The 23,178-nt window shown below is 40.1% G+C and overlaps 2 protein-coding genes across 3 annotated transcripts in view; both read right to left on the reverse strand.

The window, feature by feature from the left end:
- AGBL2 (AGBL carboxypeptidase 2) overlaps nt 1–4,388 on the reverse strand; it is a 36,142-nt gene extending 31,754 nt beyond the window's left edge. The window contains exons 1-4 of the mRNA XM_053673167.1: nt 4,362–4,388; nt 3,916–3,999; nt 3,607–3,720; nt 3,305–3,368 (exon numbers count right to left, since the gene is read on the reverse strand). Coding sequence (XP_053529142.1) covers nt 3,305–3,368; nt 3,607–3,642 — 100 coding nt within the window. The 5' untranslated portion in view covers nt 3,643–3,720; nt 3,916–3,999; nt 4,362–4,388. The remainder of the gene's footprint in view (nt 1–3,304; nt 3,369–3,606; nt 3,721–3,915; nt 4,000–4,361) is intronic.
- A 608-nt stretch (nt 4,389–4,996) lies between these two features.
- Nucleotides 4,997–23,178, reverse strand: part of FNBP4 (formin binding protein 4) — a 40,278-nt gene continuing 22,096 nt past the window's right edge. For both annotated transcript variants that reach the window (XM_037166097.2, XM_037166096.2), the window contains exons 13-17: nt 20,547–20,860; nt 20,279–20,423; nt 19,107–19,450; nt 8,419–8,576; nt 4,997–6,009 (exon numbers count right to left, since the gene is read on the reverse strand). In XM_037166097.2, coding sequence (XP_037021992.2) covers nt 5,919–6,009; nt 8,419–8,576; nt 19,107–19,450; nt 20,279–20,423; nt 20,547–20,860 — 1,052 coding nt within the window. In that variant the 3' untranslated portion in view covers nt 4,997–5,918. The remainder of the gene's footprint in view (nt 6,010–8,418; nt 8,577–19,106; nt 19,451–20,278; nt 20,424–20,546; nt 20,861–23,178) is intronic.

Here is a 23,178-nt window from a genome sequence, read left to right on the forward strand (position 1 = left end):
TTAACTAGAAAAGGGATACAATCAGATTGGCAAATAAAACAAAGCACTGCTGTGTGGAAACTGCGTTGGAAAGGGGCAATGATGGAACAGGAGGAGCCAGGGGACCAGTTGTGAAGCTTTTCAATAGTGAGAAGTGATGGCAGCCTGGGCTGGGGACAGGGAGGATGTAGAGTAAAGAGCAGGGAATTGATGTTTGGGTGACTATGTATTGAGGGAGAGATTGCACTGAATTCCTGCCTTGGATTCTGGAATAAACCTGTGGAATACCTGTAGAAAATTATTTTTTGCTTAAGCTAGCTGGCAGTAGTCTCCACCACTCTTATGCAAAGAGCCTTAACAAATATATCCAACAAAACTGTGTGAAAAGTCAGTGTTTTAGTGCTGACCAGTGTGGCTCAGTTGGTTGGGTCCCTTCTGCAAAGCGAAAGGTCGCTGGTTCAATCCCTGGTCAGAGCACATGCCTGTGTTGCTCTCACAAAGGTGTTTCTTTCCCTTCCCTTCTTTCTTTCTCTAAAAATAAATAAATAAAACCTTAAGAAGAAAAAGTCAATGTTTTACTCTTGAGCAAAGAGTCTTAACCAATTTGCCAACAATTGAGGATGACAACCTAGAATGTAGAGTATTTTAATTTAAACCTACTATCCAAAGTAGATCTACAGAAGACTTAAAAAAAAAAAAAAGAATCCTCACCTGAGGACATTTCTTCACTGCTTTTAGAAAGAGATGAAGGGAGAGAAAGAAAAAGGGGGTGGGGGAGAGAGAGAGAGAGAGAGAAACATCCATGGGAGAGATACGCGCATCGACTGACTGCCTCCTGTACACTCCCAGACTGGGGACTGAACCTAGGTACGAGCTTTGACTGGGAATCAAAACTGCAACTTTTTGGTTACAGGATGATGCTCCAATCAACTGAGCCTCACTAGCCAGGGCTAGGGAGAACATTTCTGAGTGATGTCAGAACAGTGGCCAAGGTGCTTCTCTGGCTTCTCCTACACTGGGCATGTTCTCCTGAATACCCAGAGCAGTTGCTCAGGGCAGTGAGGGTTCGGGGCCCCTGCACACTGATTATTACTCACACAGAAGGTTCTCCTTGTGCAGGAGGTCTGGTATCAAGTCATCTCTTTCCCTAAAGGAGCCACCCAAGATGAATCGAATTGGGGACTATTCTTCCAAACACACTGGTGGGGCAGAGTTTGGTAAACTCTCTTTCTGAACTAAGAAAAGAGTTTAATTAAAGGTGCTGGAAGACCGGTTCGCCACCTCCAACACCAAGGTCCGTGTCAAAACCACCACTACCAAACCCTATGGCCACAGGCCTTTACAATGAATACACCTCATTTCCCAAAGAGCTTCCACGTCCCAATTTGCCAGAGTTAAACATCATTTCCCCCATTTCACAGTAAGGAGAAGACTTGAGAAGCAGCATGGAGAGTGGGAAAAATAAAGGGCTTGGGAGGCAGAGAGACCTGGTAGCTCTAAGAGTGGCCGAGAGCTGCCACTGAGTGCAGGCTGGTACTCAGAGTGGGAGCGGAGCCCTGGTGCCAGACCTGTTTTGCCCCGAGGGCTCTGCTGAATCTGGCAAACTGGCTGTGCGGTTTTCAACAAATCGGTAATCAGTTAAAAAAGAACGTTTAACAAGGTTGAAAGCAATAAAGTCAATATGAAACCTTTGTTTCTAAATAACAGGAATAAAGTTAGAAAATCAGAATGAAAGATAATTTACAATTATCTTTAAAGATAATTTTATGAAAAAAGTTACAAAACTTTATTGGGAGAGATTAAGGAAGACCTAAGTAAATGGGGAATTAGACTACATTTATAGATTGGAGAACCCAGTATCAGGAAATTCTCAGTTCTTGTGAAATTAGAGTCTATAGATTCAGTGCAATCCCAACATTTTTAAAAACAATTATTTATTTATTTATCTTTTTTAGAGGGTAAGGGAAGGAGAGGAGAGAAATACCAGTGTATGGTTGCCTCTCATGACTCCCCTGCTGGGAACGGGCCTGCAACCCAGGCATGTGCCCTGACTGGGAATCGAACCATGATCGTGTGGTTCGCAGGCCCATGCTCAATCCACTGAGCTACACCAGCCAGGCCAACATTTAAAAGAAAATATCATAAGCCAATTCTAAAGTTATATATAAAAAGGCAAGAATAACCAAGACACTTTTTAAGAACAATCTGGAAGATGTGCCTTTCCAGATATTAAGACTGTATTAACAAAAGTTAGTAATAATGTCTCATGCCACAATCCAGCACATTGAAGTTTTAAGGCCAAAAAAAAAAAAAAAGACTTTCAACGTCACATAGTATAATTAACCAAGGGTATTAGTGCAAGGGAAGACAGACAGACAATGGGGAAAGGAAGCACTTTTCACTAATGGTGTTGGAAAAATTCGTCATTAGTTGACCCAAGCATAACTCTCTCAGTTAATGAAACATTTTACTTTATGAACCCAGGAACGGTGATGCTAGACAGGAACAAGATACTGAAGCAGGATGGTAAGAATCCAGGAAATTTCCTGGGCTAGCAGAATAGGAAAACTGAGACCAGATAATTAAACAAGGCCAAACAATTTGAACAACTTCCAGCCAGATAGTGAATCACGAGACCCTGGTTAGGTGTCCCCTAACCAGGGACACCTGAGAGCAAATGGTTTCACTGCTCCTCACTAACCGAGAATAAATACATAGCTTACGTCACCCTGGTCAGGGAGTTAGGGGACAGGGACCCGATTAATGCCATTTATGCCAGGTAAACACAACAAAAAATGAAGTTGGGTCTGACAGGCCCAAGATAAAGCAGTAAAGCAGATCAACGAGTAATCCCAGACTCCCCTGTACACTCATTTTGATGCATCAGCATATGAAAAACACATCTGGAGAGCAAATGAATATCCTGCTGAAACCCTCCCCTAAGATTCTCCTTGCAACCCCCAAGAAAGAAAAAAACCCTTAGGACAAAGACCCAGTACAGGTCGCTCTAGAGCAGGGCCACACTCCTCCAATATGAACTTTTTCCTATCTCCTAAACTCTGGGGGTCCCCAACAGACTTGCAACCAGGGGTGCACTGGGCACCAGCAGCTCGTTCCAGGCTAACCCCCTGATCCTGTCTCCAAGGCCCCTTGGATCTTACCTGTTGCTTCTTCTACCCTAAGCCCTTCCTTTGTTTCACTGTCCCAGCTTTTAATAAACGTACTCTCAAATTCACCTGGACTCTTGTGGTGAACTGTCCTGCATGAAGTCAAGAACCCACACACTACTGGCTCTGGGCCCGGTCCCCATCCGGTAAAATATTACCTTTATAGTAGCCATAGTACTGGAGGTGGCGGTACATAAAGTCTTCATAAGGATCAGGATGAGTCTGTGAAAGGAAAGGCCATTTAAATCAGGAAAGTCCTTTCGAATAATACTGAACTCTTAACAAGTACACAAGCATTGTTGCAGAGGACAGTATGCCTGAGGACTTCCGTCAACAAGCCTTCTGAAAGACATTCACACAAATCACTGTCCCGGGGGTGAAGATCTCCAGCTCGGAAAAAGGTCCACCTTCCAATTGTACTGGGTTTCCGTGGAGTTCCTGGAGAGGGGCTTGTACCCACCTCCTGCTTTAGGTCTGTTTCCAGCGCTGGGAACATGTTACTGCTGTATGGCACACCGAAGATCAGTCACCTAGGCATCCAGTCACAGCCACTGCCCGAGTTCCAAAAGGGCAGCTGATTGCACAGAAGATGAACAACAGGACAACTGAAAAGTTTGCCCATATTCACCACTTTGCTCCCACCCTTTGCTCCCGCAGCTCCCATGAGATTTTAGGACGCCCTGCCTCATAGCTCCCTTTTCTCTGCCGACTCAGCCTCTGTTCAGACAGAGCCCCCACCGGTGGTTCCCTCTGCGGCACGGAGGCGCACCTGAGGAATTAGGGAGGGCGACCGTTGTTCCAGCCTTTTCCTCCCGAGGCACCCGTCGTTTACAGGCTGCAGGCTTCCTTCTCCCTGAGCAGGATGCCCGCCACCAGGAGCCGCAAGTGGAAAAAAAACGAGAACAGGCGGATACGGTGAGTTTGTTTGCGGTAGATAGAAAAGAAAGGTCAGAGGCTCGGAGAGTGGGCTCTGAAAATTAGGTACAGGGGTTCAGGGCTTCCTGGTCCGCGGGAAGGTGGTGAAGGGAAGTTACTCGCAGGGTGAGCGGGGCTGATGGACTTCTTAAAAGCGCAGAGGGAAGGTAGCCGCTGCCGCGCTCCCAGGCGCAGGGGCAGGGCCCCTTAGGCAGCAGGAACGCCTGAGCGAGGCCGGAGGCTGAGGCACAGCAGGTAGAGACCTCCTGTGCACCGGTCGGACCCGAGAAGCAAGCTCACCCTCCGCCTGCTGCTGGGGCCCGCGTAACCTAGCAACCGCGAAGCGGAAGCGGGAGGGTGGGCAGCTGGGCGCTTCCGGGGATGGAGGCCACGCCTAATAAGGAAAGGTTGCTGTTTTTTAAAAATTGTTTAGAGGGGAGTGAGACTTCAGGTGTGAAAGAAAACACAGATCAGCTATCTCTCGCACGCCCCCTACGTGGACCTGGCCCGCAACCCAGGTCTAAGCGCCAGCCAACCAACCGGGAATAGGCCGGCGACCCTCCGGATCGCAGGACGGTGCTCGTTCACCGAGCCACAGGCCAGGATTGGCAAGATCGCGGTTTCAAAGTCCTTTTCGTACACGACTGCAGCACTTCAGGGTTGTCGGTCACAACGGGCCAAGGAATACTGAGCCTGTAGTCCTCAACACACCCCAAACTCATTTGCTGTCCCTCGGCCTCAGCTAACAAGCGTTGTCAAAAGGGTGCCACTCTCACATTAATGTTCCTCTCCTCGTCCCCCTCCCATCTGAAAAGCAACGAAAAATGTCCTCTGGTGAAGATTAAAAAAATAAATAAAGATCGACTTAAAAATAAGGCTTGGTTACATAATTACGGAGTTAAATTTACAAGAGCAAAAGGATAGACCATCGAAAGTATTAAAAAAAGAGGCTTTATTAGAGCATATATACAAATTTACAAGGTCAGAAACTGGATAAATACAAACAGCTTTAAAACACAATTTGACTTTTCTTCAGTTTAAAGTGACTTTTACCTGATTGTGGTACAATAGAAAATACAAAACAGTAAACTGCTTTTTAAATACTGGAATTTTATGGAAAATAGTTCACACATAGAAGGGAGGTGATTTTGGAATATGGTAAGACAATGGAGACATCAACATAGTGGCTCTGGCTACACCAACGGACAGATATAAGGGAGGATCCTCAAAGTCAAAGACAAGGACACATGCTGCTGCTGGTACTGAAATGGAAGTATTTCACCTTGTGCATGAAATGACAGCCTCCGATTCCAGAATGTGCGAGATTTAACAGTTTTAGAGCGTGGCCACCTGCCAGCACAAGGCAAACAGCAGCCTGACCAACTCTGCACTTCAGGGGGAGCCAAGCAGAAGCGTTCAGGGAGACTGACACCCCAGGGAAGCGAGGCAGAGGCCAGAGCTGCCTCCTAATTGCACTTGTTCTGGAGCGGGTGGGAGCGCTCCACACTGGGGTGCCTCATGGGCCTCCATCAGGAAGGGAAACTGCTCACTTTCTGTCAGGGTCCTCTACACAGGTGTCACCCTCATGAGCCACACGGTCCAGGCTGATGAGGTGACATACCTAGCATGCTGAGTTTGCCAGTGTAACAATAAAGGCAGCCAGACCCAAGTGTTCAGTCACCCCACCCTTCGGCAAAGGAGAAAAAACTGCATCTCACAAATGTGAAACTCTACGGGTATGTCCTTGCCCAGAAAATTCATATGCTCCCCCCATAGCATTTACTTTATTGACAACAGTAAAACAGGTTAAGACTTTGAACACACACACAATAAGAATCGAAAACAAAACAACAAAAACTATGTGTTTGGAGTCATTTTCCTTCGCTTCAGTCTTGCTCGCCAATCCTCAGGAAGGGCTTCAAAATTAGCATTTCTTTCTGCCATGCCACTGTGAAAACAACATATAGATTACTTCACCAGGAAAAAAAAAAAAGAATAAAACCATTCATTTCCTACTAAAAATATCTAACCGAAACATGTGAAAGTTTCAAGATGTGAAAATGCTTCAAGCTTCTCAGCTAAGTACCAGAAAATTCTTTTATCAAGTTTTTTTCATGGGTCAATGAAAGACATACACATACTTTATATAGCTTTATGTGTATGTTAGTGCATATATTTATCTTCAGCAACCACTAAAGGCACATTAAAGGAATAAAACACATTCTTATCAAAGTTTTTAGTGGCCTCTGGAGTTATGCTTCTTTAAAGATATATTTAACCTTCAATAGACCATCAGGAACCTTTGGACCTAATGTTTTTGAGATTCTCTTTTGACCAGTTCTATTCATAAAGATTGGTATCTCAAGGCTTATTCAGTCATTTAAAAAAACAGATTAGCCCTGGCTGGTGTGGCTCCGGGGAATGAGCGCCAGCCTGTGAACCAAAGGGTTGCCAGTTTGATTCCCAGTCAGGGCACATGCCTGGGTTGTGGGCCAGGTCCCCAGTAGGGGGCATGTGAGAGGGAACCACACATTTGTTTCTCTTCCTCTCTCCTTCCCTTCCGCCCTCTAAAAACAAAAAACATTAAAGCTCTCAGATTCTATCTTGCAATTATTAGAATGGGTGTAGTAGATTCTTTTCAAAATCTAAAATACTCTAAGATAAATTACAGGATTGTTGGCATCTCCCTCCATCATTTTGCTATTTCATCATTGTAGGAATTAATCATTACTGAATTCCCAGCAATACTAAAAATAAAAAAAAAGACTAAAACAATAAAAAACAAACCAACCCCTGATAATAATGCAATCACCTATAAGGATAAAGCAAAAATGAAATAAATTGTCACTAATACCATCCCTCAGTTTTCTAATTATATTGCCCAAAATAGCGTATCAAGTCTGGAGAAGACATCTGCACAGTTTTTTTTTTCTTTTACAAATACAAAACAAAGTGGCACAGAGTGGCACTGTAGATTCTAATTATGATAAAACTGACTACATAGTAAAATCTCAGATTATATGTTAAGACCATATTCTTCTTAAAAAAAATATTTTACTTACTTATTTTTAGAACGAGGGGAAGAGAGGGAGAAACAGAGGTAGAGAAACCTCAGTGTGTGGTTGCCTCTCACGCGCCCCCTACTAGGCACCTGGCCCACACCCAGGCACGTGCCCTGACTGGGAACTGAGTAAGTGACACTGACTTGCTGGATGGCACTCAATCCATGGAGCCACACTAGCCAGGCATATTCTCTGTCTTTTAAAAAAGATTTTATTTATTTATTTTTAGAGAGAGGAGAAGGGAGGGAGAGAGGGAGAGAAACATCAATGTGTGGTTGTCTCATGCACACCCTCAACAGGGGACCTGGCCTGAATCCCAGGCATTGTGTCCTGACTGGGAACTGAACTGGTGACCATTTGGTTTGCAGGCCTGTGCTCAATCCATTGAGCTATACCAGCTAGGGCGGGAAGACCATATTCTAAATAAATTTTCTCAAATTCAAGACTAGTAAGTAAACAGTATTTCCTAAGGACAAAAAGGAAATAAAATATTCTCATTCAAAAGGAACAATTTCATCACCCAGATTGTTGTAACAAGAACCTGGACTAGCTCATTTTCCTACGATGTGTGTGACAGCAATCTTTCTGGTTTTATGATGCTGCATGCTAAAATTTATTTGATAGGGTCCTGAAGTGGAAAAATGCTGAAAGAAGATAGGTAGTGACTGGAGAGAAATAGATATTTTAGAAACAAATAAATTCAATTGGTGTTTATGTGTCTGAAAATGAAAATATTTTGGATTCCGAAGCAAAGAATGGCTATCTTCTACCAAATGTTTTTGTAAGTACTGTTTATGGATACTGCTAGTTCAAAAACCAGAATAACAAACTAGACCCATCAGAGATGAATTTGAAATCTGGCATCACTATTTATGAGACAAATATGGTCCAGGTTATGCACAACAATTCAGCAACATTAGAAGAATGCTGCTCATTTCAATGTATACCTTGAAAACTAGGAAAATAAAAAAATAAAAATTTGAGCTAGCTACGTTTAAATTCTTCTTAAAATTTCTAATACATTGCTTTCACCCCTTCTCTTTATTTTTAACTTCTGTAAATTATATATAAAATTTTAGAAAAGTATATAAAAGGGTCTATTAGATTTAGAAGCAAATGGGGTTTGTTAGTTTCCCGGGTATCTTGAATGTTAAAACACAGCCCTTTGCATCAGATGAGCAACTGGTAGTTGCAGCTCTGACAATTCTGATTTCAAAAGAGGCTAAACCATAGTGTTTATGGATAAATATGTCTATGAATTCACCACAACCCACCCCCATCTGTGCTCTCTTTACCTGACCAGCTGCTGCTGTTTCCACTCTTCAATTCGCTTCTGTGCTGTTGATTCCCGGTCTTCCTCGCTGGAACTAGAGTTCTCCTCTTCATCTAACTCACGCTGGATACTCTGCCACTTCTTCACCAGAGATGGCATTTTGGTTTTACTCTTCTTTGCCTATAACAAAGGTTAAAGGTCAGATAGGAATGTAATGCATAAAATAAGAAAACAAGCCCTCCACATCATGTGACATCAGGATTTTTTCCTAGTGCTATAAAACAAGTAAACTAAAATCAAAAGAACAGAAACACAAAATAAATACCATTCTAAGTTCTTGACAAAAATTTCTACCAACTATAAACTGAATGTTTGGCTAAAAATTTTTAAAATGTAAACGTGGCTGAATTATCACATCAGGCCAGAAAATTTTTTTAGCTTCCTTGTTCTATGGAAGTCAGAACTGTTGCCCTTACCTCATATCTCCAGAGAATTATGGTGTTCCCCTCCACAAATTCTAAATAGATGCAGTGTTAACATCAAGTGAAAAATAGAGGTGACAAACAAATGACCAGCATTTCTGGGAAGAGCAACAAAGTCCATGGCAATTATTAAATATGAAAAAAGCAAGGAGATATATCAAAATATAAATAATGACATTTTAAAAAGTTTTATTTATTTTCAGAGAAAGGGAGGGAGGAAGGACAGAAACAGTGTGTGATTGTCTCTTGCACGCCCCTAACTGGGTACACCTGGCCTGACTGGGAGTGGAACTGGAAACCCTTTGGTTTGCAGGCTGGCACTCAATCCACTGAGCCACACCAGCCAGGGCAATTTTAAGAGGGTATTAATAAATTAACTTTTCTTCTTTTGGCTCGTACCTTTATTTTCTAAATTTCCTATAATAAACACATATTTTGTAATTAAAAAAATACTTGTGATATTTGCAAATGCAGAACTATGTATGTCCAACCTGGATTACTCCATCATGAACTTCAGGCTTCTGATCAATGGCACTCTAGCAGAAAGGCCTTCCTTTACCTTCCTATCTGAAATAGTACCACCTCCTAACGACTACTTTCTGTCCTCTTACACTGCTTATTTTTTTTCACTGCATTTTACCTTAAAAAACACTTTATTTCTTTTTAGAGAGAAGGAAATGGAGGGGTATAAGGAAAGGGACAGAAACACTGATGGGTGAGAAAAACACCAAATGGCTGCTCCCTGAACGCCCCCAACTGGAGACCCAGGACTGGCGAAGTGAGAATGGAAGCAGCAACCCCTTTGTTCGTGGGATGATGCCCAACCCACTTAGTCACACCATTCAGAACTTTCCACTGCATTTTTAAATGCTGAATATTTATTTGCTTATCTGCCTCACTACCTCTGTTTCCACTTCCCCCCTAGCTGACACCCAAGAGAGGCTGTACCAAAGCAGAGATTTTATTCATTTGATTTACTACCAAATCCCAAGCTCCTAAGGAGAATGCCTGACAAGTAGTATGCACTGGAAATATACCTGACACATGTGATAGTTATGTGAAATTGAGAAAGCCATTGTATTAGAAATTGACAAAACAAATGTGTATCACTGTTTTTGAAAAGGAGCAGAGCTGGGTGCTTGAAGAGCTGACCAGGTCACAATCTATGCACGACACACAGGCACTTGAGTGGCAACTGAGGTAGCACGCTACTCATCCTGCCAGGACTGGTTATGAGCATCCACACTGTTTTTCCTCCTCACACTTGGCACCAACACATTTTTTAAGTCCCAAAGATCTGTGTCAATAATATTTTTAGCCTGAAAAGATGAAAATACTTGGCCCCCTGCTCCATACCCTGTTTTGACTGTCACGGACAGTTCTTAAGTGTTTGAGAAAAATGGATGCCCATCCTATGATGCTTTAGACCTGCAGCTCCACATACCTTCCCACATTCCATTCTCCCATTTCACCTGTGGTACAAGAAGACCAACCACACACACACCCTTCCAGAAACCAGAGCCCATGCTGGGTTAGCAGGGAACCAACTGAGTAAAAAGTAACATGGATCAGTAATAGTCACGTGTGTATACAGGGCTCACTGGGGTATAGGCTCTCACTGAACACCTGCAAATGTGATTAAAAACCACAGATCTAGATAGAGTCACCACTGTTCCATTTTGACTTTTGTAAGGTTTCATGAACTTTTGCATTTTTAATTCCTATATGTCATGGGACAATAAGTTTTATTTTAGAAGTTATTTGTCACACTTGAAATCACAGATACTGAGTTGAACTGGCTATCTGAACACATTTTAAATAGGGCAACACTGCAGCCAGAGGAATAAAAATTAAATGGCTATAATTCCTTTTTCTTCTAGTTTATTTTCTATTAAGCTGCACACAAAACACTTCATCTTGGTGAAAATATATATTGGTCTCAAATATTCTTAAACATTAGAGGAATTAATTATGCATTTTATATTATTTAGAAATGGCTTGTAACAACAAAAAGGTTGTTTCTTTACCAGTATCAGGTATATAAAAAACGTGTACTAATTCAGAATTCTGGGTTTTCAAAACTATTATTTATATAGATCATAGAAGCATGTGTGGCTAAAAAATTACTTGTTGAATTAATAGAGGAGAAGTAATTAATTACCTCTTCTGGAGGACTGGAGGAAGAATGCTAAGGAAGGCTTCATAGAAGAAATGATTCCCGAAGTACTGGTTGTCTAACATTTAATTGTGTAAAGAATCAACACTAGTGGGATTCATGGACAAGCCAAGACGAGGGATAAAACAATACATTGGCTCAGAAGAACTGTATACGCTATGGTACATAGCTTAAAAACAGTCTATTTAAGACATTGTCCGAATTGTCACTGCTGATTTTTATATTTACTTCATTTCTAAATAATTTCTGGAACCATGGTACCAACTTGGACAGGTGTGGTTCAAATACAGAAGAAATACCTTGTGTATTTTGTGTGAACATAAAACTCATTCAGGAAGGTTCCTCGAACCATTGAAAGTCAAGTGAATTTGCCGTGTTGATCCGTGGAGCAAAAGATTACAGTTGAGGTTAAGGCAGACAACAGGACGTCAACACTGGGAGAAAACACTATTCAGAACCTTTCTTTGGGTAATCAGGGCATTCAAGTGTCCACAAGGGTGATATCTGAAAGATGGCAGACAAAAACCCCAAGTCCTTGTTCCCACGTGGAAACATTACACAAACAGATATAGGTGGACTAAAATGGCTTTGTGGGAACTGTGGAAAACAGATTTGCAACAACCAAGAGAATACCTGATTAAGAAAAAGGCCACTTAAGCCCTGCCAGGTTGCTCAGTTAGTTCAAGTGTCATCATGATTTGCCAAGGTTGCAGGTTCAATCCCAGATCAGGACACATGCAAGAATCAACCAATGAATGAATAAAAAAGTAGACCAACAAATCATTATTTATCTCTTTCTTGAAACCTATTTTTAAAAAAGCCACTCAGAACAGTATGAATTATTGTGGTATATGTGCTTAAACTTGCACAATCCCTTCCCCAGTGCTATTGGGATAAAGTAACCCAATTCTCAGTTCCCTGCCTTAGGAGGGAAGAAAAGAGAGCAATGTATGTACACCTGAAACTAATACAAAATACTACTGAACGTAAACTGTAATGGAAAAAAGCGGAATGTATTAAAATATTCTGGCCTATCACTACCTAAGGAACAGGTTTCTGTGTTGCCTAACTTGGAGCAAAGGCAGGTGTTAGAGCTTCTGAAAAATCACAGAAGGACTGAAGTCATGTGAACACCTGGTGCCAAGAGATATGGGAGAGGAATACAACAGAACAATCTAAGGCTCCCAGAAGAAGCAGACATGAGACTCTTAGGTTAATTAAAACTGAATGTATACAGGTAATGGGGAAAACAACAAAAACAAAAAAGCACAAATCTAGGGAACACAAATGCCCAGAAAAGGTCCAAAGGAAAAATCCTGAGCCTCCACACTGGGCTTATTAATGAAGGTTTTCCCCCAGACACAGCCAGTGTACAGACTGGGAGTTTTGTCAAATGCCCACTTTTAAAGAAAAGATAGCAAAACATACAAAAAATTGAGAAACATGCCCATTCAAAGGAACACAATAAATCTCTGCATACCAACTATAGATCAGCTGAATTGAAAAATTCTTTAGTTCAAATGCAGACTTCAATAGGAAGAAAAAAATCTGCAAAATTGACGATAGGCCATTTGAAATTATTTAGTCTGAGATGCAAAAAGATAAAGCAAAGAGAATAATAGTCTAAGCACTTTGAACTGTAAGTAGGATTAAACCCAGAAGACCACATTGAGACACATAATCAAACAGCCAAACAGGGAATCTTAAAAGCAGCTAAAGAAAAGTGACTTGTTCAGAGCTCTTCTGGTATAAAAGAGCTCCTTCTTGCAGGCCATAGGCAGTGGGACGATACATGTAAAGCGATCAAAGAAATAACTATTAACTGAGACAGGTAAAAATGGCATTCAAAATGAGGGAAAAATTAAGACCTTCCTAGAGAAATTAAGTTGAAGAAGTTCACTATCACTAGACTTGCCCTACAAGAAATGCCAAAGGAGTCCTTCAAGTGGAAACAGAATTTGTTAGATAATAACTTGTTAAACAAAATTATAAAGTTCTCTGGCAAAGTAAATATAGACAATTACAAAGACAAAATGAGGATTACTGTGATTTTAGATGGCAGTTCTACTATTTATTCTACGGAATCTAAAAGATAAAAGCACAAAAAATTATAAATCTATGTTAAAAAGTACACAGCATATAAAGATATAATTTTTAACAACAACAACAACAACATAACTTTAGCATATTCTATGAAATTCCTATGGTAGCTACAAATACAGAATGTGCATAAAGGAAATGAGAAGGAAATCAAACTGTGTCACTGAAAAAATCAACTAAACACAAAGAAAGATAGTAAGGGAGAAAACAAGGGACAAAAAAAGCTGCTAAAACATATACAAATGCTTATTGCCATTTTATTGTTGACATTTTTGTTCTTCTTAAAGACACTTTAATATTTCAAACAAAAAGGACATACACAAAACAAGTAACAAAAATGACACTATTAAGTCCTTACCTATCAGTAAGCAGACACAGATTTAAAGTGAAAGGACAAAAAAATGTTTCACACAAACAGTAATCAAGAGAAATTAGGGGTGTCAATAACAACATAAGAGAAATAGACTGTAAGTCTAAAACAGTTACAAAAAGTAGAGGACATTATATAATAAAAGGGTAACTAAATCCAACTTTATTAAAATAATAACGCCACTTTCAATAACATCCAAAAAACCAAAAACCAACCAAACAAACACCGCCTGAGAACAAATTTAGTCTAGGAGGTAAAAGACTTGTACACCGAAAACTGTAAAAATTTGTAAAATGAATTAAAACCCTAAATACATAAAAAGGAGTCCTGTGCTCATGGACTGCAAGATTCAAACAATACTGGTAAGATGGCAACAGGCCCAAAACAATCTACAGATTAAATGCAGTCACTATTAAAACCACACTGCCTTTTTATGCAAAAATGAAAAACAAGACCTTTAAACTCATGTAAAATTATAAGGGTGGAGGTGGTGGTATTTGCAAAGGTAATGGAGATTGAAGCACAGACCCACTGGACTGAAGAAGGGTCCAGAATAGCCAATATTAAAAAAGTACTTTAAAAAAATTATTAAAGATTTTATTTCTTTATCTTTAGAGAGAGGAAAAAGGCAGGAAAAAATGTGATGTGCAAGAGAAACAGTAATTGGCTGCCTCGTTCACTCCACCCAACGGGGACCTGGCCCATAACCTAGGCATGTGCCCAGACTGGCAAATGAACTGGCAAACTTTCGGTTGGTAGGCCAGCACCCAATCCATTGAGTCACAGAAGCCAGGGCGAAAAAGTACTTCTTAATTTCAAAACACACTATAAAGCTATAGCAATCAAAGCATTGTGGTACTGGCATATAGACCAATGAAATACATTTAAAATTCCAGAAATAAACCCATGTATTCATGGTGAATTGATTTTAGATAAGGTCTTCCATTCAATGGAGAAAGAACGGTATTTTCAACAAATGGTGCTGGGACAAAAGAATATCCACGTTCAAGAGAACGAAATTTAACCCTTTACCTAACAACCTCATTTGAGTGCTGAAACTATGTAACACGGAGCATGTGAGATCTTGCTTCCGGTATGTCATGAATTTGGCTCAAATAAACTCATAACAATTAAATAACAACTACACAACTCTTAGAAGAAAACATAGAGGTAAATGTTCATGACATTGGATTTGGCAATGAATTCTCAGCTATGACCCAAAAGCAGAAGCAGAAAAGAAAAAAACAGCACATTGGACTTTATCAAAATTAAAAACTTTGGTGTACCAAAGGACACTATCAGAATGAAAAGGCAACCCACAAGTTGGATAAAATATTTACAAATCATGTAACTCATAAAGGAGCCTAACCTGTAATATATGTTGAACTGTTTTTTTATAGTTCAGTAACAAAAGAAAAGCCAGTTAAAAAAGGGACAAGGGACTTAAATAGAGATTTTCCCCCAAGATACACAAATGGTTAACAACCAAATGAAAAGTTGTGTAACAAGATTACTCACCACAGATACAGAATTCAAAACCATGATAAGGTGCCACTTCATGGCCATTAGGACTGGAAAATCACTAAGGGGACCAAAAGGTAATGTAAAAAAAAAAAAAAAAAAAAATCACATTTTTTTTAAAAAAGAGGAGGGCATGAGGTGTCCAATATAGATCGTCTGTTGAAGAAGTAAGGGTGGAGAAGTTTAGGAGTTGAGGAAAGAAGATTAGAGAGGGCAAGATCTCACAGACCAGTGGAATACAGGCCACGTGCATATGGACAGGTGACAAGTTAAGTGGCTACTAGCCTCCAAAGCAATGCACACTTTCTCTTCTGATAGCCTGGACAAGATGGAGGCATAGGAAAACATGCTTTGCCTCCATGCACAACTACAGAAAACAAATACAAGTATATTACAAAACAAATTTTACCCAGATTTATCAGAAGATCGAGCTCTATAGAAAAGTCAGACAACTCAGGATGTAAAGAAGCCATATTCTTCCAGACAGGCGCCTTTTCTACAATAGAGCATGCTACTAAAAAAGAAGGTCAAAGTAGCTCTATCTAATACACAGAAATGAACATAGGGAGGCTTACAAAATAAGACAAAGAAATATGGCCCAAATGAAAGAACAGAACCCTAGGAAAAGAACTAAAAGAAATGGAGATAAGCAACCTATCAAATGCAGAATTCAAAACACTGGTTATCAGGATGCTCAAAAAAAGTCATTGGGGCCCTGGTTGGTGTAGCTCAGCGCATTGAGTGCGGGCCTGTGAACCAAAGAGTCGCTGGTTTGATTCCCAGTCAGGGCACATGCCTGGGTTGCAGGCAAGGTTCCTGGTACCCGTGAGAGGCAACCACACATTGATGTCTCTCTCCCCCACTTTCTCATTCCCTTACTCTTTCTCTAAAAATAAATGAAGGCTGCATTATGTGGGGAAAAAAAAAAATCCACAGGGAACCAACAGCAGAGGAGATGAAACCAAGATTCAAATATATTTGGAACATAGGGAAGAAAAAAAACATTCAATCACAATAGCAAGGAAAAAAATTTTAAAAGACAAAAACAGAATAAGGAGCCTCTGGGACATCTTCGAATGTACTAACATCTGATTCATAGGGATGCCAGAAGAAGAGCAAGAAATCAAAAACTTATTTGATAAAATAAAGAAAAAAAACTTCCTTAATTTGGTAAAGAAAATAGACATACAACTCTAGGAAGCACAGAGTGATTCAAACAACTTGGATCCACACCAAGACACATCACAATTAAAATGCCAAAAGACAACGACAGAGAATCTTGAAAGCAGCAACAGAAGAGCAGAGTTACCTACAGAGGAGTTTCTGTAGGACTGCTGGCTGGTTTCTCTAGACAAAGAAACTTTGTCTGGAAGGGACTGGTAAGAAGTATTCAAAGTGATGAAGGAATTCCAGCCAAGATGGAGGTGTAGGCAGATACAGTTCGCTTCCTCTCATAACCAAAAGGAAGACAACAAATTAAAAAAAACAAAACAAAACAAAAAAAAAACCCAACCAGAACTGCTGGAAAATCAAACCGTACGAAATCCAACAACCAAGGAGTTAAAGAAACATTCATTCAAAGTAGTAGGAGGGACGGAGAAGACACACAGCAAGGCAGCAGCTGGAGGACCAGATGGGCAAGGTGGCAGTTAGTGGTTCAACATTTGTGTGCAGACGAACCAGGATGAACTGGAGATTGAGACAGGCTGCTCAAGCCAGGGTTCCAGTATGAGAAAAGAAAGCCTCAAAACCTCTGGCTGTAAAAACCTGTGGGGGTTGCCGTGGTGGGAGAAACTCGCAGCTTCATAGGAAGAGTTTGTCAAAAAGACCCACAGGGTTCCAGAATGTATACAAATCACCCCTCACCCAGAAATCAGCATCAGAAGGGACCATTCTGCTTGTGGGTAGTGAAGGAAGTGACTGAAAGCCAGTGAGAGCTGAGCAAGTGGCATTGTTTCCTCTTGAACCACTATCCCCCATACAGGGCCACAAAATAGCAATGTGGGTTGCCCCATCCCAGTGAATACCTAAGCCCGGTGAATACCTAAGCCCCCACACCTTACTACCTAGTAGGCACGCTGAAACAAAGAATCAGGCCCAAATGAAAGAACAGATCAAAGCTCCCAAAAAAGAACTAAGCAATGAAGAGAGTGCCAACTTATCAGATGCAGACTTCAAAAGACTGGTAATTAGGATGCTCACAGAAATGGTTGAGTATGGTCGGAAAATAGAGGAAAAAGTAAAGGCTGTGCAAAGGGAAATACACCCCCCCCCCAAAAAAAAAACACACACAGGAAACAAACAGTGAAGAGAAGGAAACTGAGACCTCAAATCAATGATCTGGAGCAGAAGGAAGAAGTAAACATTTAACAGAACAGAATGGAGAAACAAGAATTCAAAAAAAATGAGGAGAGGCTTAGGAACCTCCAGGACAACCTTAAATATTCCAACATCTGAATCATAGGGGTGCCAGAAGAAGAGGAAGAGCAAGGAATGGAAAACTTATTTGAAAAAATAATGAAGGAAAACCTCCCCAATTTGGAAAGGAACTCGACTTCCCGAAAGTCCAGGAAGCTCAGAGAGTCCCAAAGAAACTGGACCCAAGGAAGCACACCCCAAGGCACATCATAATTACATTAAAGATAAAGAGAGAATCCTAAAAGCAGCAAGAGAAAAGGAGACAGTTACCTACAAAAGAGTGCCCACAAGACTGTCAGCTGATTTCTCAAAAGAAACCCTGCAGGCAAGACCAGGCTGGAAAGAAGTATTCAAGGTCATGAAAAGCAAGGACCTACATTCAAGATTGCTCTATCTGGCAAAACTTTCATTTAGAATGGAAGGACAGATAAAATGCGTCCCAGATAAGGTTAAATTAAAGGAGTTCATCTTTACCAAGCCCTCCTTATATAAAATGTTAAAGAAACTTATATCTAAAAAAAAGGTGATCAAAATGATGAACGGTAAAATGGCAGCTCACAACTACCAACAACTGAACCTAAAAAAACAACAAACTAAGCAAACAACTAGAATAGAAACAGACTCACAGAAATGGAGATCACATGGAGGGTTATCAGTGGGGAGAGGGAAGGGAGAGAATGGAGGAAAAGGTGCAGATGTTAGTAAGCACAATTGGCAGGTACAAAATAGACAAGAGGGGATGTTAACAGTACAGGAAATTAGAATAGCTGAGGAACTTATATGCATGACCCATGGACATAAACTAAAGAGGGACTGCTGGAGGGAATGGCGGTACTGGGCAGAGGGGGGCAATGGAGGAAATTCTGGGACCACTATTATAGCATAATCAATAAAACGTATTTAAAAAAGAAAAAATTAAAAAATATATAACAAAAAAGGGGAAAATCACTAACGGTGTACATTCAGAGATATCGGAACTCTCGTACATTGCTGCGGGTAATGCAATATGGGTTCAGTCACTGTGGAAGCACTTTTGGCAGTTCCTCAAAAAGTTAAACACAGAATTATTATATGACCTAGCAATTTTACTTCTATGTACCCAAACGAAACAAAAACAAGTACTCAATATGCATATACTAATATGCATATTCATGTCAGCACTATTTGTAATAGCCAAAAGGGTTAAAATACAAACGTCCATCAATGGATGAATGGATAAACAATCTGTAGTATATATAATGAACTATTACTAAGCTATAAAATGGAATGAAATACTGGTATGTGCTACAACATGGATAATAAACTTTAAAAACACTGTGCTAAGTAAAGGAAGCCAGACATAAGTTCACATATTCATGGTTCCAGAATAGGTAAATTTATGGAGACAGAAAGCAGATTGGTGGTTCCTAGCACCTGGGGTAAGAGGGTGATGGGGAAAGATTGCTTAATGGTACAAGGTCTTCTGCTGAGCTGATGAAAATGTTATGTAACTAGAGAGGTGGTGGTTGCACACTGTGAATGTACTAAATGCTACAGAACTGTATTCCCTAAAGTGATCAATTTTATATATCACTTCAATAATAATAATAATAATAAATGTTTTAAGATAAATTTTTTAAAATGTTAAGGGAGATTAACCATACCTTTTCTTTCTTTCCTTTTTTTGTCTTCTCAGGCGGTGGCATTTTGGGAGCTGGAGGTGGCGTTGGGGGAGCAGGAGGAGGAGGTGGCGGCGGTGGTTCTGTAACAGCAGTGGTAGGCACAGCACCTCGGGCCGGGACGGGTTGCAGTGTGGGAGCAGTCACTGTCATTGGGACAGAACACTCAGCATAACTCATGATTGCAGAAGCGGACGCCAGTCCCAGGTAATTTGATTGCAGTCCCATTCCTCTGGCCTGATGACCCAGTCCTGTTGCTGGATGGCTAATCGGTATCGCCTGGGGTCCAATCCCTACAGACTGTTGTCCAGTTCCTGTTGTCTGGTGACCTAACACAGAAAACATAAAATGACACTTTATGACAAATCCTAAAACAAGAAAGAAAAGGGAATTGAGAAACTTATAGATCACCTACAACATGATTCTATTATATCTTCCTCAAAAAATATGGTCACATTTTCTAGTAGCAAAATATTCATTTAAAGAAAAATTTTATTTATGTATTTTTAGAGCAAGGATAAGGGAGAGAGAAAGAGAGGGAGAGAAACATCCATTGGTTGCCTCTCATATGGCCCCACCTGGGGACCTGACCCATAATGCAGTCAGGTTCCTTAACTGGGAATTGAACCTACAACCTTTTGATTCACAGGCTAGCATTCAATCCACTGAGCTACACCAGCCAAGGCGCGCGCGCGCGCGCACACACACACACTATATATATATATATATTTTTTTTTTAATTTTATTTATTTATTTTTAGAGAGTGAAAAAAGGAGAAAGAAAGGGAGAGAAATCTGTAACCCAGGCATGTGCCTTCACCAGGAACAGAACTGGTGATCTGCAGCTTTATAGGACAATGCCCAACCAACTGAGCCTGACAATGGTCAGGTCTAGTAGCAAAATACGAATTTCTGAATACTTTAAAATACTTTAGCATTAAAGTACTTAAACATCAAAACCACTGTTACGTTAATACAATGAAGACAATCTGGAAGGATACATGCCAAATTTCTAATAGTAACCCAAGTGTTTAGCAAGTGAAAAGAAACACATAAATCACCTATGCAATGAGAAGCTTTTAACACTAACTTATGACATATAATTCTGTAAACAAAGATATAGTACACTGAGGAAAACATTTTAATCACAATGCTTACCTGTAGCTATAGGTGACTGGCTGTAGAGGACTGGAGAACTACCAATGGTAGCTGATCTCTGAACTACTGCAGTACTAATTTCTGTAGCTTTTCTCTTTACTGCTTTAGTGGAAGGAGAACTAGAGATGGTAGAATCAACTGAACTCTGAAACACAAAAGAGTCCGTGGCTAAAGGACCTGGTTAAACATCCTCTTCTAAAATAAAACATGGTATCAATCATACCTTGGTCCCCTAAAACTCTTTAGGATGCCAAACAACATTTCTCACCTGACTGGTTACAACTGTGGTTTGTGTAGGTTTCAGTGGAGTATCCTCCTCTGTTCCTGGGGCAGGAGGCTCCTCACTTCCCTCATCCTCCATTTCTACCTCCTGGATCTCACCATCTTCTACAGGAGGAGGGGGAGGAGGTGGAGGCGGAGGGGGAGGAGATTCTGGGGGTGGAGGTGGGGGTGGTGGCATTTCCAAAGGTAATGGAGGTTGAAGTACAGGCACATTTGACTGAAGGAGGGTCCAAAATGGAGTAAGTGGCATGAGTGATGAAGACGAAACTTGACCAGAAAAGGACTCTTTACAAAGAGAACCTAAAAAAATGAACGAGAGTCAGATAAAAAGCAATACAAAAACTCCATGGCTTTTATTTACAGAAATGTGCAACTGACTGGTGAGACAAAAACCTGACCCTCAGATCTATTCTACATCAATGTCACTTAAGTACCAAAATACTCAGTTCAAAAATGATGTTCACGGAAAGATAAATTTATGAACCTCAAAGTTAGCACTTACATACCCCAGCTATGAAATACTAATTGTAATTTGGGTTCAGATTTATAAATGAGTGAAGCACATTAACCCAATGAGAAATTTAGTCTTCTGAACTTACACTCAGTTTCAAATACACCAACAACAAGGCAAACACTCTGGGGTCTCTATTTTCAAAAAGTGATGAGGGCAGTGATGTGCATTTGCAGTGCTGATTCCATGTAGTTTTAGTGAGTCAGACAAGTAATTTGAGGATGACCCAGAGAAGTATTCATTCAAAACAGTCACAAATTCTACTGGGTCACTAAGCTTTAAAAACCCATTTGCAAGGTGCTATTGTCAACCTTAACATTCCTTCACACCTTTGTATGAATTACACTCATTTGCTAAATCACAGAGGGTAATTTTATTTATGGTGAGAAAAGGGAAATTTAGGAGAACAAATTTTCAAAGTAAATGATAACTAAGGCGCACACACACACACAAGAGGTGTTTGAAGACGCAGAGGATTTGAATTGCTGTTTAAGTCTGAGTTAAATTACAGCTGAAAAGCTGTAGGATCAGCTTTCCTCTAGTTTCCCAAAATTCAGTTAATTACTGTCTTTTTCTCTAGTGGGAAAAGCTTTAAGGATTAGAGAAAATAGGATATACTTACTTGTAGCCTTCCCCATCCCTCTTTATCGTCAATAGGGAAGTTTCACAATATATGGGACTATTAGATATATATCCCAGGAATGTTGAAGGGTATTTTCTCCCTAAAATTCATAGAATTTAGGAGTAGAAGACACATGAGAAATCATCTAGTTCAACTCTCTCATTTTAAAGGTAATGAAACCCAGGAGGAAATACGTAACTTGCCCAAGATTACACAGCTTAGTGGCCAGGTATGACTCCTAGTCTAGTGCTAGTTTACCGAGATTTCCCTGTGAAGTATCAGGAGTCCAAGGGCTTTAGAAATCTCAGTCAAATAAATCTCACTTCCCATGGAGATCCAGCAGCCACCTGTCAAATTTCATGGTCAAAAGCAATGGATTAGGTAAGGGCTCTATTATAAAAGGCTCTGGGACAAGAATGAGGCATTCTACCTTACTCTGTTCAAAATACACCACAATGGCACTCAACAAGGTAAAACCAAAGTGACCATGAACCACTTGGCTTTTGAAATAGCTTTACTTTTCATGAAACAGAAAATTGATACATTATGTAAAAGACTAAGAACCTGGTTCACATGATTCTGCAGTTATTTTGAGGAGTTGTTTGGGGACTAAGGAAAAGAGCACTGAAAAATTCACCAGAAATCAGAAACACAATTTTTTAGCTAAAGGCTTCAAATGTGTCATTATACTTGTATCTGGTTATATCTATCTATGAATTTATACACTAACTTTTAGACAAACAAAAGATTGGGTATGGCCAAGCAGTTTACTACATTACATAAAAGTGTACCAAGCTTACATCAAAACTAAGGCAATAAACACTGAGGCTTAGTATCGTCCTAAACTCCCTTCTAATAAACCAACCACAACATATGGTAGGTTAAGTAAAAATGTCAGATTTTATATATTGGCAGATTTTTCATTTAGAAGCATAATGCAATGCCAATACAGTTATGATGGTGATATGCCGCTGTGCAGAGAAAGTCAAGGAAACACAGGTTCCGGATTAATAGTGTGGTTTACAACCTCCAATAAAGCGAATCAGAATTAAACTTTGTGTAAATATAAAATGAACCAGACTTGACAAATTTAGCAGCAAACAAGGAACACTTTTAGAATTAATATTTGAATCCCAAACTACATCTACCCAAAACATAAAAGCTGTGTCTTAATATTTACAATTATCTCCTTTAGCTTGAATATGAAGAACTTCCAAGAAATCCTAGTTTGAATATCCATGGATGTTATACTATATGATGCTTTTCTTCATTTCTAAATTTAACCCAGCTGTTTTATTTTGCCATTAAGAGTGCACTTCAGTATGAAGTGCAAGGAGATATTAAAATGGTACATACACAGCTTTCATTATATGCTAACAGATTTAGAAAACTACAAACTTAAAGACAAAATAGTACAGGGATGCAAATTTTGAAGGCTTCAAGAGCATGTCTTTTTTATATATCTTTATTTCTATTTACAAGCAG

Source organism: Artibeus jamaicensis, unplaced genomic scaffold (assembly GCF_021234435.1).
Source record: "Artibeus jamaicensis isolate MK-2021 breed Jamaican fruit bat unplaced genomic scaffold, CSHL_Jam_final contig_797, whole genome shotgun sequence".
Lineage (NCBI taxonomy): Eukaryota > Metazoa > Chordata > Mammalia > Chiroptera > Phyllostomidae > Artibeus > Artibeus jamaicensis.